Genomic DNA, 19,527 nt, shown 5'->3' on the forward strand with positions numbered 1-19,527 from the left:
AAAGAACACTGATTTGAACCTCTTGCATGACCAGCCATGGAACAAATTAAAGCACCCTTGCAAAACTGTTGAACTAACGAGCCCTGACACAGAATGTTCTCCCCTGCCCTTACCAGGATGGGTGGCAAGGAAAGAACTCATCTTTTACTTCCTGTCAGTAAGTACAATTTGGAAGGGTTAATTAGGAAGGTAGTTCAGAATGTAATCTGTGCTATATGAGTGAGGTGTTAATCAGCCCAGAAATGGAAGAATGAAATAGAGTGAATCTTCTGTGAGATAATGTCACTTTGTCCACTGTGGTCTCTTCAAAGATAAATATAGATTACACTGCCCCCTGCATGAACATGCCAAACACAACTGAAGCAAAGCAAACTTGCCACAGCTATATGGATATTTATTCTCACTTTGGCTCAGTGGGACCGAGAGCACCACTGAGTCATACACACAACAGAATCAGGTTTGTCATTTCAAATTCTAAATAAATAAATAAATAAATAAAAGGTAAGTAATAAACACATTGTCAGTTAAGAGAAATTTTTTAAACCATTATTTAAAGATTTTCAAATACCACAAAAGGGCAGCGTCTGTAAAGAGCTGCAGCTCAAGCCATATAAGGTATGGCAGCTGACACTAATATTCAAGACACATCAAACCTTCAGCTGTAATGGTCCGTGAAGCGGAAGGATTTCGGTTCAGAAATGGTGCAGAGGATATTCTGGATTTGTTTTGCTCTTCTGGCTTCTAGCCTAAGTTGCCGGGATCGCTCTTTGGCAGCCAGTTCCTCTGCTCGCTTTTCCTCTCTCTTTCTTTTTAGCCATCTGTGGAGAAACAAACAAGTTTGGAAGCACTGATAGTGAGTGGTCAGAAGCTCTTTCTTTAATCACTGGCCATCACTTCTGGCTTACTCAAAGCAGGCAACTGTTCTCTTCACAGGGACTCAATCTAACTAGTTAACTAAAGCCACTTCATCACTTAGCAAAGAGGCTACATCTGGGAATTAATTGTTTTTTAGGGTCCAAGCACATGGGGGAAACTAGTGGGACAGATCTACGAGAGCGTCAGCAGTGAGAAGGGAGACTGGGACCTTTGCCTGAAGCAAATGCAGTCCCTTTTCCAGAAACCCTTACTGATCTACAACCTATGTTCCCAATACAACTTCCTACTCTGGAGTTGCACCTTGATCAGCAGGCTGGGAACCAGCAGGAGTTGGTGATGTTGAGAGGGGGCGGGGGAGGGCATTAGCTGAAAGCTTCAGTTGGATGAGTACAATAAGGTTGGGAGGCGGGTCAGAGGAACTGAAAGTGAGTTCACCAGACTCTAGTCAGGGCTGGCCCTGGGCATCTGTGGATCCATCTTCAGACTGCTGAAAGATACAACATTCAGATTTCCTTGCTCCGTAGGAAATAAGAGCCATAGACCTACTGTTTAAAGGCTCTGTCACGTTCTTCTGTTCTTGGAAGGAAGTACAGGCACTCTTCCTGGCGTCTAAGGATTTCCATTTGTTTTTCTTTCATTTGATCTTGGTGCTTTTTTTTAAGCCATAACCTGAAAGCTTCCTCTGGATCTCTGTTCTCCTGCTATATAAAGCACACACACATGTAATTAAATATGCTGTTTGTCTTTGAAATTAATATAACAGTACTACTTTGAACTTCTCCAGAACTTTCCATCCCAGTTTATGAAACATACTTTATAAATAATGCTGATTTTAGCCTCACAACGTTACTAAGTATTATTGCCCCCATTTTAGAACTTGAGACAAAGTCCTGGTCCTAAGACTAGAGTTTTTGCCTGCATTGTAATGTGTAAATCGCTTGATAACACAAGTGTAAATAAATGCTAGTGGAGACACTTCACAAACATTAGTTCCTAGTTGTGGTTCACCATAAGGCAACACTAAATCATCATCATATTAAAATGCAATATAGTAACCATTTCTCATAAGTGATCCTAGGACCATAAAGGTCACATGAGCATAGCTTGTTGCACTGTGCAAGTTCATCCTGTTAAAACTGGAAAATTCTGATATGTGAGCAGCTGTAGCACTTTTAAGAGAAAACAGTGTGGCAAACATGGAATATTCCTTGCTATGTTCATTTTTATAATGCTGAGCAAAATGGATGTAAATTTCAATTTTTCTGAATACCTAGAGCACCCTTAACATGTATGGGATGGAGAGGTCTTAACTTACTCTACTATGTGAGCCTTCTAGTTCCTTTGCACGCTGAATTCGCTTCTCTTCCTGCACTTGTTCTTTTTTCTTCTGCAACCAAGCTCTAAAGACCATGTCATTCTCTCTCTTCTTTTCTTCTTCCTGTTGTTTTTTCTGTGCTGCTTCCTTGTGTGAAATTGAGGATTAAGTAATATCTTACAAGAAAGGTATTAGTCTGACACATGCAAAGGGCTTCAGCATCAGAGCAAGCAATACAAATAGTCTGAATAACACATCCGCCTTGCCCTAAAACGTACCGAGAGAACTGGGAATAATCAACAGACACATCAAGTCAATACTATCTTGAGGAGAAAACTAGGCTTGACCACCTCTATGATTAAGGTTATATTTGGAGGCTTTCATTCTAACCATTATTATTACAACTTCAATTTCCAGAAGCCTTCCATGCTTTGTCTCAAATCACTGGAGGTTCAGTAGAAATGGGTCAGGACACTTTAAACCAGATCTACCCCATGGTTCTAAGTGGTTTAAAATGAGTTTCACTGACCTGTTTCAAAACTCGTTACAAGATTTCTCCTGCCTAGACAGACACTAAAAATCAAAAGTATGTGTGACTGCAGGCATTGGCCTATAACAGAGGTTTCTGGAGTGTGACCATGCATTGGGGTTGAGGAGAATGTCATTTAATTATGGAGGCACTGATAGCTTAACACTTCTCTGAAGCTAACATGGTGGATTGCTTTTTTTAAAAAGTAGAAAATAATCTTTGAGAGGTCTTTAAACATTTGAGGATATTTTGGTCATTGCCAAGCATTCCAATAAACTACACTATTCAGAAATTTTGTCTCATGAAATTTTGTTCCTCTTTGCACAAAAGCCATGCACCCATCAAATTCAAAATACCAACATGCACCTCCTTTGAAGTCCAAGTATCTTTTTCCCTGAAATATTTTAGCAATTGTCTTCAAAAACTGACAATTATTACACATTTTTGAGGTCTCTGCTACACACTTAATCTTTCAGAAACTTACTTTTCCTACTATTTTCCTGAGGGCTAAGAGGAATCGTAGTACAGTTTCTTCTCTTTAGTATATGATTATAAAATAAAGGCACAGATCTGGCCTTCTAAAATAGGTCTAAGGCCTCTCTACATGATGAAATTCGATCAGTAGAACTACGTCTCTCAGGGGTGTGAAAAATCCACACCCCCAAAAGATGCAGTTAAACCGACCTAACCCCCAATGTAGACAACACTAGGTCAACGGGAGAATTAGCTCCCGCTTCTCGGGGAGGTGGATTAATTATGACAATAGGAGAAGCCCTCCTGTCAGTGTAGGCGGTATCACTGAAACATTTCAAGTGTAGTCAAGCCCTATGTCTTGTTTGAAATTGCTGTCCTACATAATGGTGTTGAGAGTTGAGTACCTGAGTTGTTTTCCATTTAACCCTTACATAAAAACCCAGGTAATTCCCACAAAGGAAACTTTTGAGGTTGCTTGAGGGTAACACTCACCCACACAAACCTTTAAAACAAGGAAATGTCCAGTTACAGTAGCCTTCTTTAACATACTTTCATCTCCACACACCGCATTCACCAAAATACTCTGCCGCTCTTTAAATCAGTTCCATATACTGCCAACATATACATCAACCACTACACACACATTCCTTACAATCACACTTCAATGCAAACCTTTAACTCCCAAACACTTCCCCATGGGAAAACCATATAGCACATACTTATTCAGCATACAGATTCTAACAACATCACAGAGGTCAGAGTTAAGGTTTTGGATTGTAATGTGATGGTGTGTGGGGCATGTGTGTGTACTCTGTTATTGTACATGTTGGAGGTGTATGGGACTTATGAGCAGAAAGGAAGAGTCTGTCAGTGAAAATGGTGAATGTGATGGGGGTAGGCATGTTTATGGATATATTAAAATGGAGGTTTCCTTGCTTTCCATGCATGAGTGTTGCCTTAACTAGTTTTTAAATAAAAGAGTATCAGAGGGGTAGCCGTGTTAGTCTGGATCTGTAAAAGCAACAAAGAATCCTGTGGCACCTTATAGACTAACAGACGTTTTGCAGCATGAGCTTTCGGGGTGAATACCCACTTCTTCGGATGCAAGTCTTGCATCCGAAGAAGTGGGTATTCACCCATGAAAGCTCATGCTGCAAAACGTCTGTTAGTCTATAAGGTGCCACAGGATTCTTTGTTGCTTTTAAATAAAAGAGGGTTTTTTTGTGGATTTGGTTTATAAGTGCAAAGTATTATTATACCATTGGGGCAATGAAAGAAATGATCGACTGAATGGCTTTTGAGAAGCAATATTTCCCAGTAAGTTTGAGAAACACAGAAGGTCTGGTGGTCACTATGTTCTAGTTATTTCCTTTGTACTCTCACCTCTTTCCTTAGTTTCTCTTTCCTTTGTTGCATCTGTTTTTGCATTTCTTTTTGTTTGGGTGAAAGACCGTAGGTGGAGCTTCTCAAAGGAACATTTGCAGACTGCACCCTGCGGGGAGTTCTTCCTATTCCCACACTTCTTGCAAGGTTGATGGCTGAGTTTGGGCGATACTTAGGGTTAGGTGGAGGCTTAGGGAAACAGACAAACTCTTCTCCAATGGGAAAGAAAGCATTTACCCCTGGCTGCACTAGAGGCTCTTCCGTTGTTAGACTGGGAGTGCCAAAAATAATAGAATGGGAAAATTTAGGAGAAATAGGCTGAGCTTCAATGTCAGTGAAAGAAACACTTATCGGGGGCAAAAAGCCATGGCTTTCAATATCACGTAAACTCAAGAGTTCAAATTTCCCATCTCTCTCTACTAGGATCTTGCCATCCTTGTGTTCCTCATCCTTCCCACCATTAAGTGAAAAAGACATGCTTTGAAGTCCTGCCTCATTAGAAATATGCAGTTGAGACAGCCTACTTGAAACATCCTCTTCACTTTCAGGATCATTTTTATAAGCTTCCGTATCTTCTAGAGGGGGGACTTCCAAATCTACCAATTTATCTTTGAATTTTAGTTTCCTTTCTCTATTCTCATCCAGAGGTTCTTGGTTCTCCAGCAGCTTGTTGGCTTCTTCGATCTTTTCCAAAATATAACGTTTTATTTCTTCATCATCTTCCTCATCCAGTTCCTGCTGGTTTTCCAGCTTGGACTCCTGGATGGAGCTTTCACTGTCAGTATCAGATGTATGATCCAATGGTTTAACTTTGGGTATGGATACAGATTTTTCTTCATTTGGTGGACTCTCCTTCAGATCTGCATCAGGCTGAGGAAGCTGATCTACACATTCTTTTGTTTCCTCATTGTCTTCGTCAGTATTTGCTTCAACATCCTCTTCATTCTAATCAGGATTTTAAAAAGAACATCAGTCCCCCTTTTAAAATTGTATAAGAAATAACCTCTCTAATAAGTTAAAAATTAACACAATGTAGTTTATACATACATAATATATAATTGATGTTGAGACTTTAAAACCACAGAAATCAGGAAATTTACAGTTTAGGCTCCCATGGCAAACAACTGAATATGCCCCTTTCAGGGGTGAAAGTAACTCACAGGACTTACCGGTATGGCCGGAGTCCGGGGGGGGGGGGTGGAAAGGCGGTTAATCCGGAAGAGGCGTGGCCTCAACCGGAAGAGGCCGGGCCTCAAAATTTAAAGGCCCTGGGGCACCAGCTGTGGCTGGGAGTCCCAGGGCCTTTAAATCACCCAGGGGGCTCCCAGCTGCAGAAGCCAGAAGGGACCATCATGATCATCTAGTCTGACCGCCTGAGCATTGCAGACTACACCAACTCCTGTAAAAGACCCATAACCTCTGGCTGAGTTACTGAAGTCCTCACATTATGATAAAGGCTTCAAGTTACAAAGAATCCACCATTTACAGTAGCTGAAGCCTGCAAGTCACCAGTGCCCTATCCTGCAGAGAAAGGTGAAAAACTCCAGAGGCTCTGCCAACCTGACCCAGAGGAAAACATTTTCCTGACCCCAAATATGGCAATCAATTAGACCCCGAGCATGTGGGCAAGACCTAACAGCGAGATACCTGGGAAATAATTCTCTGTAGTAACTCAGACCCCTCCCCCAGTGGTTTCCGATCACCGGCCGTTGGAGATATTTGTTGCTAGCAGTCACAGATCAGTTACATGACATTGTAGGCAGTCTCGTCATACCATCCCCTCCATAAACTTATCAAGTTCAGTCTAGATAAAAGTTAGGTTTGTTGCCCTCACTACTTCCCTTGGAAGGCTGTTCCAGAACTTCACTCCTCTGATGGTTAGAAATCTGTCTAATTTCAAACCTAAACTTATTGATGGCCAGTTCATATCCATTTGTTCTTGTATCAACATTGGTGCTTAACTTAAATAACAACTCTCTCTGTGATATTTATCCCTCTGATGTATTTATACACAGCAATCATCTCTCCCCTCAGCCTTTGTTTGGTTAGGCTAAACAAGCCAAGCTCCCATAAGGCAGGTTACTCTTCTGATCATTCTAGTAGCCCTTCTCTAAACCTGTTCCAGTTTGAAGTCATCTTTCTTAAATGTAGGAGACCAGAATTGCACATAGTATTCCAGATGCAGTCTCACCAGTGCATTGTAAAATGGTACTAACACTTCCCCATCTCTACTGGAAATACCTTGCCTGATGCATCCTAGGATTGCATTAGCTTTTTTCACAGACACATCATATCATCCTGTGATCAACCAATACACCCAGCTCTTTCTCCTCTGTTGCTTCCAACTGATAAGTCCCCACTTTATAGTTTTATATATATAATTCTTGTTAGTCCCTAAGTGCATGACTTTGCACTTTGCACTATTAAATTTCATCCAATTTTTATTACTCCAGTTTACAAGGTCATACAGATCTTCTTGCATGATATTCCGGTTCACCTCCATATTGGCAATATCTCCCAACTTTGTGTCATCCGCAAATTTTATTAGCACACTCCCACTTTTAGTGCCAAAGTCATTAATAAAAATGTTAAATAAGATAGGTCCCAAGACCAGTCCCTGAGGAGCTCCACTAGTAACCTCCCCCCTCCAGCTTGACAGTTCACCTTTCAATAAGATCCCCATTGTAGTTAGCCAGTTCCTTATCCACCTTTCAATTCTCATATTAATCCCCATCTTCTCCAATTTAACTAAATTTCCCATGTGGAACTGTATTAAATGCCTTGCTGAAATCTAGATAGATCAGATCTACTACATTTCCTTTGTCTAAAAAATCAGTTATCTTCTCAAAGGAGAGCAGGTTCGTCTGGCACAATCTACCTTTTGTAAAACCATGTTGTATTTTATCCCAATTACTGTTTACCTCTATATCCTTTACTTTCTCTTTCTACATTTGTTCTAAGACCTTGCATACAACTGAGGTCAAACTAATAGGCCTGTAGTTTACTAGGTCACTTTTTTCCTTTCTTAAAAATAGGTACTATAGCAGCAATTCTTCAGTCATAAGTTTACAGATTGATTAAAAGCCTTGCAATTTCATATGCCAGTTCCTTTAATATTCTTGGATGGCCCCCCGATTGTTTGAGTTTGACTTTCACCTTCCATATCCTCATTTCTACTTCCATATCCTCATTTCCATTAGCCACCCTGCATTGTCCCTAAGCTTCTCATTGCCTCAGTTTTTAATAAGGGTAAAGTATTTGTTTAGATGTTGGGCCATGCCTAGGTTATCTTTAATCTCCACCCCATCCTCAGTGTTTACCGTTCCCACTTCTTGGTTTCTTTCTTTTTATTTATATGGCTATAGAACCTTTTACTATTAGTTTTAATCGCCTTTGCAAGATACAACTCTACTTGGCTTTTGGTAGTTTTCACTTTTTCCCTACACTTTCTGACCTTCAAGACGTAGCTTTCCTTGCTGATCCATCCCCTTGCTTATAGGCTGTTTTCTCTTAACCATGTTTGCTCATCCAGATTGGTCTGCAACCCTTCCCTACAATTTTTTTCCCCTTACTTGGGATACAGGCTTCAGATAGTTTGTGCAACTTTGACTTCAGTAATTCCAAGTGTCCTCCACATTCAGTTCCTTGAGTTCTTCAGTCCAGTCCACTTCCCTAACTACTTCCCTTAATTTTTTAAGGTTTGCCCATTTGAAATCAAGGACCCTAGTTGCAGATCTATTTTTGTTCAAACTGAATTAGCTCATGAACACTTGAACCAAGGCTGCCTCCTACAACCAGATCTTCTATGAGGTCCTCACTACTCATTAATACCAAATCTAAAATGGCCTCACCTCTTCTTGGTTCAGTAACTATTTGGTGAAGAAAAATGTCAGCTATCACATGCAGAAAAATCTGGGCCCTACTATTAGTAGTAGCACTTGTCCTCCAATCTATATCTGGAAAGCTAAAGTCTCCCCTAATTATACAATTGCCGGTAGTCTTTATTTCATTAAAAACATTAAAGAGGTCTCTATCCATACCTAAATCAGATCCAGGGTGTCCATAGCATACCCCAAGAACTATCTCGGAGAACCTCTAATAGTTTTCTTCCTGAAAGTAATATTGACACAGACTGTTTTATCCATTCCATTACTTCTAATTTCTTTACAGTCTACCTCATCATTAATATACAATGCTACTCCACCACCTTTACTTCTGTCTTTCCTGAACAGCACATACCCTTCAATACCTGGACTCCAGTCATGATTACTATTCCATCATGTTTGTTATCCCTATAATATCTGGTTTCACTTCCTTCACCAGTAGTTCTAGTTCCTCCATTTTGTTACCTTAGTTGTTTCTGCTTGACTTTGCCCAGATTCTTCACCCAATTGGTTACAGTCATTCTACTGCTAGTATCGCCTACCTGACTGTTGACTTCATTGGCACTGACACTACTGTACTCCTTGCTGGAGCCGTAGACATAACTAGCAGTGTGAGCCAAAGGCTATGAACCAGAGTAGGCCTGGCCTTGGCAAAATAACACACTAGGTATCAGCTAACACCAAGTAAGCACATTCCTGACTGGAGAGAATGGTACAAAAAACCCACAGATCTCTCAAATAGCTACATAAACACATCCCTAAGATACAGTACAAGAACACACTGACCCTTCATAAGATAAGGATGTGATGAACAGGATAATGGGATAAGGATGTTTTGGTCAAACTAGCAGGCACAAGGATAAGGGTGGAAACTAACAAGGTCTGGAGTATAATACGTAACATGTTTGTATTAATGTATAAAAGGAGGAGAAGTCATAGAAGGGGCAACTTTGTACTCACCAAGGCAACAGCATCCTGGTGTATTGACTGAGGGGGTACCTTGTCATTGGCATATGTGCATTAGTATACCTGTAGCTCCTATGAGGTGCTAGTACCATGCTTTGTCGACAATAAGCCTGGCCACGGGCCTTTGCCACTAAACTGAGCCTGTGGTCTTTCTTATGAACAACATTGAGGTCTGCTGAATTAATATGCTGCACTGTGTGCTAGTGCAGCTGACATTGGAGCTCCAAGAACAGCAACACTTGCAGAAGCAACAACATGCCACAGCACTAACAACAATGATCTTTCCTCTTAATGTCCATTCTCCTACCCACTGCTGTTACTTTCTCCACTGATGTATTCTCTTTCTTGATTTTCCTCCCAGTCATTAGAATCAGGCATGGAGATTACATAAGCGTCTTCCTCAAGTTCCAAGTTTAAAGCTCTTTCAATCAGTTGTGCCAACCTCCATCCCAGGAGTCTATTTCTCTCCCTACTCGGGTGGAGTCCATCCCATGAGAACAGCCCTCTGTCTGTGAATGCCTCCCAATGGTCAAACATCCCAAAGCTTTCCACCACTTCCTGAAACAGCTGTTGATTATCATAATCTTGTCTCGTCTTCATTCTCATCCTCTAGGAACAGTCAGAATCCCACTGAAGATCACCTGACCCTCTATTTCTTTAAGCATCTTCCCCAGCCTAGCAGAGTCTCCCTTAATGCATTCCAGCAAGAATCTAGCAATATCATTTGTTCCCACATGAAGGACAAATCAGTGGATTCTTTCCTGCTCCTAGCATCCTCTTCAGCCTCAGGTCCACATCCACTATCTTTGTTCCCAGCAGACAGCACACCCCTCTGGTTCTCCAGATCATCTCTGGCAACACACCTGTCTGTTGTTCTTATTAGGGAGTCACCAGTCACATAGACCTGCCTCTTCCTGGTGTTGAAGTGAATCTCTGGCCCACCTCCTGTTCTTTCCGGCCGCAAGTCCTCTTGTCTTTTGTTCTCCCTTGCAACCTTCTGCAAGTCCTCCTGTATCCTCCCGAGGCTCTGAACTCAGGCTTTCTTACAGGATTAGCCGATCTTTTCTTCCTTGCCCTCCCACCTTGTTACTGCCTGCTGTGCCCCTTCTTCATTTTCCAACTCAGCAAACCTGTTCCTGAGCTCTATTTTTCCTTCACTGGCCTCTTCCTCTGCCTAGTTCTCATAGTCACATGCTTCCACTAACCACTTTCCAAACCCAGTCTACCACTTCAGCTTGCATCCGTGACTCCTGACTTTTCCCTTAAGCCTCAAGCCTTCCCTCAATCATCTGCTCGAATCCCCTTCAAAACTCAACCATAGTTTCCACCTGCATCTCCAAACCTCAGATCTTCTCTTCCATCACCTCTATTAGCAAGCACTTCATACAAAGCAAGCTCTTTTTGGGTACCTGCTCTAGAACAATGTACATCCCATAGCATCCAGTCATCTTCATTGTTTCTTCCATTCCTTGGGTCATTACCACTGCTTCCTCTGTATTTGTCATAGCATTCCCTCCTAAGGTTCTGTCAAGGAGCAGAAAAAAACCCAAACACCACACCCCCACTTCCACAAACTTCCCTTACAAACTCCCCTGTTTTCAGCTGGGTGTGCCAGCCTGTGCCACTGGCTGGCTTGCTCATTCGCTGCCTTTATACGCCCTCTCTCAGGGAAGCCCCGCTCCCTAATCAGAGTCTCTCACAGCACACTCTCCCCTACCAGCCTCCACAATTTGAAAAACATGCACATGCGCGCACACACCCAAAAAAACACAAGAACTCACTCATAGTCCCTAAGTAACAGGGGCTTGTCCCCTCCCACTGAACTCCCACTCAGACTCCACTGTTTTCAGTTCTGTTTGCTGGCTCCTGCGCCTCTGTCTGGCTCCTTTGTTGCCTTAACAGGCCCCCTAATCAGAGAAGCCTCACCCCCTAATCAGGGCTTTGCTTCTCTCACAGCCTCTGCAAATATTCATTAGAAGAGGACCTTTTAGTACATGATGACATAATAAGGTTGTAACTCAGTTTTCATGGCATGCTTATTTTGCTCCCTCATTAAAAAAATCTAATGTCATCAGCTTCAGAACTGGTATATGAAGTATGTGCCCAAGGCACAATTTTTTGACCATGCTTAAACAGGACAGCACTCAGAAGTGAGTCATTAAAAATACAGGTGTTAGTAGTGTCCAAAAAGTTCATTTTTGTCACTATGTAGCATAAAAATAGAAAGAGATAAAACTGTTTAGATCTGGACAGATAAATCCAGTAATGTACAGGATTAAATATGAAGGAATACAAAGTACTGTATGTGCATTCATAGTTATCAAGAAAAATGTGATTTATCAGCACTATTAAGCCAGGTTCATGGCTCGGCTTTTAAAGTTGCAATCAGCTCTCCATTACAAGCCCTTATTTTTGACCCCCATGTATATTTGTTAAAAATAGTCCATTTTGTCTGAAAAGTCCAAGTTGTAAGGATAAATATTTGAGGATTTGAACACAAATGCTTTTTTTGAACTCCAAGTTTATTGACATGTCCCATTCTGCAGATTTCTCTAAGCCTTTTCGGATTCCTATAGCTCAGAAAAGAATTGTTATCTTACAGTAACTGGAATTCTTTGAGATGCATTGTCCCTATGTATATTCTACTGTTAATGCACGTGTTCCATGTCCCCGAGATCAGACAAATCTTGCTAGCAGTGTCTTTCTGACCCATGTATGTGCCCTGTCTATCCTAGTGCCCAGTACCAGCGATATATAGGTTAGTGCAGGACTAACTAACATTCTAATTCCTTCTCCACATAGTTTAAAAGTAATCTGAAGCAGACAAAGAAGGGTGAGTACTGGAATACACATAGGGACAACACGCCTCAAAGAATGACATTTACTGTACGGTAAGTAACTTCTTTTTTGAGTGCTTGTCCCTATGTGCATTCCACTGTAGGTGACTCCCAAACTGCAGGTAAAGCAAGGAAGGGGAGGCCTGGAGCCCCTACACAACTACAGACCCTGAAGGACTGATCTACCAAAAAGAGGTGTCTGAAGCAGAAGCCTCTACTAAAACATCATGTTCCAAAAGTATGTACAGAACTCCATGTAGCCACCTTACAGATGTCAACAATATGAACATTTCTAATGGAAGCTATTGTTGCCTGACCCCTGGCTAAGTGCCCTCTAATATGAGATGGCACCAGTGGTTTGGATAATTCATAACAAGGTTATACAGCCAGATATCCACTTCGATAATCTGAGTGGAAATCGCATAATTTTTCATTTTTTTAGTGAACAAAATGAATAGTTGGAATGTTGGAAAGGTTTTACACTCTGAAGATAGAAGGCTAATGCTCTCCACACATCTAGGATAGGGTAATTTCATCTCTCCCAATTAGCATTTGGTTTAGGATAAAACACAGGTAAGTGAATTGTTTGATTAATGTGAAATTCCAAAACAATTGTAGGCCTCACCCTAAATTCATACCTAAGAGATACTCTATCATGGTGAAAAGCTGTATAAAATAAAAGGAATCTTACATGAGTGCTCCCAATTCTCCCACTTTCCTAATTGATATTATTGCCATAAAACAGTCTTCATGGAAAGGTGAAGCTAACCAGGCGAACAGTGGTCTCATTAAGATTGACAAAATTAGGTTGAGGTCCCACATAAGCATAGGATTAAACACTGGAAGAAATACTCTCCCTAGCCCATTCAGTCATCTAGATGTGGTAAGGTGAAAAAATATAGAAGAACTGTCTATAGATGGATAGAATGCCCTAATGGCTGCTAGGTGCACCCTAAGAGAACTGAGTGAAATATCCCAGGTTTTTAAACTATCAAATGTAATCCAAAATCTCTGATATACTAGATTAAAGGGGTAAGAGTTGACATCAGTCAGATACAAACCTCTTCCACTGTGCATCATAAAATTTTCTTGTAGAATATTTCCTACTACTGATTAGGATTACTTGGATTTCAGACAAATATGATCTCTCTAACTCAGACATCTGTCTAAATACCAAACTGTTAGGTGAAGGGTGGATGGATCAGGATGGCCAACTGTTCCTTTGTCTAGAGAGTTAAAAGGTCAGATGTTAGAGGCAGATAAATCAGAGGACGGATGGAAAAATGAAGCAGCTCTGAAAGCCAAGATAACCGTGGCCATCTCAAAGCCACCAAAACAACTTTTGCTTTGATTGTTCTCAGTACCCTTGGAAGAAGAGGAATTGGCAGGAATGTGTACATTAGGGTTTCCGACCATTGAAACTGAAAGGCAATCCATCAGACAACCTGGACTCTGTCCTTTCCTTGCACAGAACTTCTGACATTTCTTGTTTGTGTCCATTATAAACAGATTTACTACTGGCTGACCTCCACAGCTAAAAACAGCTTCTATTGCCTAGTCAAAAAGCATTAATTCATGATCCCTGAAAAAATGCCTGCTGAGATCATCTGCTAGTGTTTTGTACACCCAGTAAGTGAACTGCTGACAGAGTGAGCTGATGGCATGTGCACCAATTCCAGAGTCTTATTACTTCTTCTCACAGCAGGGAAGAATATCCTTCTCCCTGTTTGCTTATGTAAACTGTTGTGTTGTCTGACATAATTTAAATGGACTGATTTGGAATAATTGGCAGAAATTGATTGCATGCATTGTAAACTGCTCTGAGTTCAAGTATGTTGATGTAACCCAGATCCTTGTGGAATCCAAGTTCCTTGCACTAGGGGTCCATCTAGATGGGCTTCCCATCCAAACAACAAAGATGGAGTTTGTCATGTGGTGTTACATAGGTGCATAATGCAATGTGACCTGGCAGACAGCTACAATATCCTACGGCTGACTGCAGTTGATTTATTCGATGGACATGGTCTGAAACCTCTCACAAGGCAAATGAACTTTGACTACCTTGGAGTCCAATCTCACTCCTACAAACTCTGTACTTTGCATTGTTCTTATTCTAAACCCTGTATTTTGGAAGAGAAGAGGTAGTATAGACATACCCTTAGTCATTAAACTCAGGTCCATGGATGAAAGTAAAATTACCATATTTGGTATTACCGGTTACTCTATCACAAACAAAATAGATTTTTGCCATGTTTGTGCAATAATTAAAAAAGGAAAAAAATGTCACATTACTGATATTTGAAAACCAGTTATGTAACTGTTACTTTAGCAACTTCTGTGTCATGCTCAGGAGCTTAGGTCTTGAGGGACCTCTCTACCATCCCTTCCCAGGAGCCCCTGCCACCCCCATTCCTTATCCTTTCTGGCTGGCCCTGAGAAGCAGGAAATGAGATGTGCTGTCCTGCTGGGGATAGGGGTGGAGAAGCCCATCTGTCAACTATATCCAGTGGTGAGCTAGAGCCAGTTCGCACGAACCAGTTGTTAAATTTAGAAGCCAGTTTAGAACCAGTTGTTAAAGTGGTGGGCAAACTCCGGCCTGCAGGACCGTCCTGTCTGGCCCGCCTGAGCTCCCAGCTGGGGAGGCTCCCCTGACCCCTCCCCCGCCTTCCCCCCTCTCGCAGAGCCTCAGCGTGCCACGCCACCGGCGCTAGCACTCTGGACTGCTCCTGGGCAGCTCTGCAGCTCCTGCCACTTTGAGCGGCATGGTAAGGGGGTGGGGCTGCGAGCTCCAGCGGGCTGCGCAGCATCCATTCACGCTGCCCTGAACAGCATGGTAAGGGGGCCGGGCCAGGGCTGGGAGGAAGGGTTGGATGGGGGCAGGGGGCGGTTGGAGAGGGAGGAGGTTCTGGGGGGGGTGGTGATCAGGGATGAGGGGAGTTGGGTAGGTGTGGGTGTTCCGGGGGTCTGTCTGGGTAGTGGTGGGTGGAGTCGGGGCAGTCAAGGGACAGGGAGCGGGGCAAGTTGGATAGGGGGTGGGATCCTGGGGGACAGTTAGGGTGGGAGGGGTCTCGGGACGGGGTGGTTAGGAGACAAGGAACAGGGGGGTTGATGGGTTGCGGGTTCTGAGGGAGGGCAGTCGGGGGCAGGATGTGGGTGGCGGTCAGATGGGGAGGGGGACAGGCTGTTCTGGGAGGCACAGCCTTCCCTACCCGGCTCCCGATACAATTTTCAACCCCAGTGTTCAGGACCAGCTTTAAGAAGTGTGGGGCCCGATTCGAACAGTTTTGACAAGGCCCTGGCAGGGATGACTTAAAAAAAAAAAAAAACACACATGTAAAAAACACACGTGGGACTTGTAGTCACCAGGCGGCGCTCCGAGTCTTCGGCAGCACTTCAGCAGCGGGTCCTTCACTTGCTCCAGGTCTTTGGCGGCACTGAAGGACCACTGCCGATGTGCCTCCAAAGACTTGGAGCAAGTGAAGGACCCGCAGCCGAAGTGCCACTGAAGAACCGTTTGTTAACTTTTTGGCAGCTCATCACTGACTATATCCTAATTCTGCAAACACTGCTCACCCCATTTGGGGTAACTTTCATCCTCTCTGCCCCTCACTATGCTGGTGGCTTCCCCTTCTGCCATGTTTGGCAGTGCCTCTACCCCTTTCTTAACCTCGATTCTACCCCATCCCTGATTTTGCCTATCTGCCCCTCTCCCTCCCCTGTCTGTTTGACCTCCCTGTGTATACAGTTTTTCCCCCTGCACAAATTCAGCCCATTGATCCTGTCCAGTGTGCCCCCTCTGCACCTTTTTAGCCCTTATGAACAGAAGGCAGCACACATCATGATTCCAAATGAGAGCAGAGTAAGGGCAGAGGCTTCAGCAGATGTTACTGAACATGCTCAGATTTCTTAAACAAGTTCAGGAACAGAAAAGTAGCAAATTGCGCCAGAGAGCAGTTTGTGCTACACTCCCAGCTCCTGGCTGCACTCCCAGCCATGTATCGTGGGTAGTGGATACAGGACAGATGCACAGCTATGTGGCCACACAGCCCTCAGGGAATGTTGATGTAGCATAGCTATGTTTGCTACCAAAGGGCCAAGAGGAGGGCAGCTCAAACCTGTTTTCCATACACAAAAAGCAGCCATTTACTCTGTCTGATCTGTTTACTTTCATTCTCTCTTTTTTTGTTTAAGTCTCTATGAGAGAGCACAGTGTGTTGCCTCCCCCACCTATTACAGTCTGCACTGAACTGAACACAAAATAGCCCTCCTTCGAGATTTAAAGGTGCCGTATATAGAAAACAGTCACATAGCTAAAATATACCACACAGATGAGATGCAAGCTACAGGAAAAGGCCCTACTCTTATGAGCTCAGCCTTCTATTAGAGCTGATGGCCATGCTTCCAGAGGTGACGATGTGAATGAGCTGTGGTCTCCAAAAGGCCCAGCAATAGTAGGACTTGAGTTCTATCCCATATGGTTTCACATTTGAATAGGCGGATGTGGCTCTCATTTCTGTTGTCAGAGTCCCACTCACCCTCCACCTTTCAGTCCCTCCACCCAACGGAGGCCAGAAAGAGAGCAAAAGGAAGGAGAGAAGAATAGCAAGAGTGGTAGGAGGGCAGTATCAAACATAGCCTGTCTCAGGCAGGCTATCAAATAGTGAATTTCATAATCAGCTTCCATTTTGGCACTAACTCCTCTCTCACCGTGTCCCTCTATATTCCCATCTTCACGTAATTTGGAACAAACCAAAGCTTGAGTAGCAAAGTGGTATGAGGCAAGATAAAAAAAATCATAATGGGAGTTGCACAAATGCTTAAAGACACCACCTTGGAAATGGAAGAAGTACTTTTTATCCAAGCGCATTCTCTTTGTTCCTATAGGGAATATTGACTTTTATATTTTAAAAGACAGGAATGATCTGAGTAACTGGAAAAAGCCATGGTGAACTGCATCTCTTTTCACTAGAATCCCAAATACCTTTTTCCTAGTTAAATATCAGCACGTTTACAATTACATACATATTCCAAACCAAACTTTGCATTGATTGTATCTGGGGTTCAAGTTGTTAAATCTCCAAGACTACTGTAAAATAACTAGCATTTTCCTAATCAAATACCTCTGTTTCCCCAAGGTCGTCGTCATCATCTTCTTTTTCTTCATTAATAAACCACTCAAGATCCTTTTCAAAATCATCCTCATATTCTGCACTTTCTGTTGAGTCACCAGCCTCTCTTAAGTCATTAGTATCTTTCTTGTCACTCATTTTGGCTTTGTGTTACAGCAATGCTACAAGAGGGGAAAATATTCTTATTTTCATAAGACTTTTATTGACACACAACAATATACTGTTGATACCTGTGGCATATAGGTAACGTGGTGAACAATACCACTGCCTGGCTATTTCTATAGCACCTTACAAGAGAGGATCCCGGGGGGGAGAGGGGGGGGGTGTTCCATCGTGAATGGATGTAGCCTTTCAACCCCTGTAAAGTAGAGAGGTATTTTCATTCCTACCTGTAAAATGGGTATCTGAGGCACTGAGAAGCAAGCTGACTCATCCAGTCTTAAAGAAAGTCATTGGCAGAGGTAGGAACAGAACCCATGATCTCCTAACTTCTAGTCCCTATTCTTTAACCATTAGACCATTTTTCCATGTGTACCTACAGCACTGGTACCAGATAACATCTCTCCTACTGCTTTGTTGTTTTCTCTCTCTCTCAATAGCTATAAAAACAGCAGGGGAGATGTTTCATTTATTATAACAATACCGGGGAGGGCAATCCTGCCTGTGGCAGTGGCAATGGCAATATATTTATTCCCTTAACATGTTAGCAGCATAGGCACCACCAGTTCATTCAAAAAAAGGTCTATCCTCTACTGAAACAGTTCCCACAGGTTAAAGCCAACACAGCAAAGAACTGGGGCCCACAAGTCCTAGAAGAGCCCTTTCATAGCTTTCCATAGAGCAGAGTATTCAAAACAAGAAGAGCCTGATGCATCAGACACTTGACTGGAGCCATTAGAGTCCTAAATCCAAAGCAGCTGTAGAATCAAACTCTAAATAACTGGTTCCCATTTAAAATATGTATTTAAAAATGCCTGTTTCCTGTGTAAACAACAGGATTTAGGTGTGGGGGTAAAAACGTCTTTCAAAGAGCTGAGTGTGAGGTAATTTTAAAATTAGATCACCAAACTATCAAAATCGATAAATCAGAGAAACAACAATTGCACGGAATTATTAACTAATCGTTTCTCATCTGAGTAGTTCAGGGAATACAATAGCCAAAAATAGAGTTATTGATAGCTATTAATTTGTTAGACTAGGGAGGTGGTCCCATATTCTACCACCAAGAATTCTTTTCTAATGCATTAGGGGATGCCAACCAACCAAAGAAACAACTCTAAAATAAATGAAAAGTTTTTATTAAAATTAGTTATGGAAGTAAATTAAAAACAAAAGAAAACATTATTATTCAAAAATAATTAGCAGGTAAGGATTACATAAAGGTAAATAAATGAGTGATACAATACATTGACTGTGCAAAAGAAACCATATTAAAATAGAGTATACATTCTAGAACTACATCAAAAATCAAAGCATCAACTAGGTCAAAGGAAACAATACCACAAAGCAAGTATAAGTTAAACAAATAACCACAATTAAACATCTATGTCACTCCATTAGTCATTCAGGATACAATACCACTTTGAAAAATCAACTAAAAGAGTACAGCATGACTGAAAAAGGCAGCACTACAAATCCTTAATATAACACAAAAATCATACTTAAACAAACATTACTTTATGGGTAAATACAGATTTGAATGAGGCAACTGAGTCACAAAATAAATGCAGGCAAATCCACTTCACATCACCAGGTTTCTATGAACTAACATACTTGAGCTATATCACAGTCTAAACTGAATTAGGACTTGAATAAAACAAGGCAATACAATTTTAGCATTTTAAACTAAACAAGCTTTAAAAAAGCCAAGTAGCAACTTCTTTTGAATACTCTCAGGAAAATGCTTTTAAAAAAAACTTACTGGGAGAGTCAAGAGAATAACTTCAAATGATGTGACCACTGTAAGTTCAATACTAATGTTTAGTGTACACACATGCATAATTATTGTTACAATTTTCACAAGACATTTCAATAGCAAAATAGAATAGCTACAATAGCATAAGGATTAAGCTGAGTTAATTAGGAGATGAAAGATGTGAAAGGTATAGTTACTATGAAATGCAGCAGTGTAAAG

At 41.9% G+C, this 19,527-nt stretch overlaps 1 protein-coding gene across 5 annotated transcripts in view; it reads right to left on the reverse strand.

Annotated features, from left to right (window-relative positions):
• CCDC181 (coiled-coil domain containing 181) overlaps window positions 1–19,527 on the reverse strand; it is a 32,750-nt gene that overhangs the window by 5,703 nt on the left and 7,520 nt on the right. For 4 of the 5 annotated variants that reach the window (XM_039527378.1, XM_039527406.1, XM_039527396.1 and 1 more), the window contains 5 exons: window positions 17,385–17,554; window positions 4,578–5,522; window positions 2,192–2,338; window positions 1,423–1,577; window positions 374–818 (listed from right to left, as the gene is read on the reverse strand). In XM_039527378.1, coding sequence (XP_039383312.1) covers window positions 656–818; window positions 1,423–1,577; window positions 2,192–2,338; window positions 4,578–5,522; window positions 17,385–17,531 — 1,557 coding nt within the window. In that variant the 5' untranslated portion in view covers window positions 17,532–17,554 and the 3' untranslated portion in view covers window positions 374–655. Of the gene's footprint in view, window positions 1–373; window positions 819–1,422; window positions 1,578–2,191; window positions 2,339–4,577; window positions 5,523–17,384; window positions 17,555–19,527 lie in introns of those variants that run through there. The other variant, XM_039527383.1, reaches the window with a different exon arrangement.

This window comes from Mauremys reevesii, linkage group 1, assembly GCF_016161935.1.
Source record: "Mauremys reevesii isolate NIE-2019 linkage group 1, ASM1616193v1, whole genome shotgun sequence".
Taxonomy (NCBI): Eukaryota; Metazoa; Chordata; order Testudines; family Geoemydidae; genus Mauremys; species Mauremys reevesii.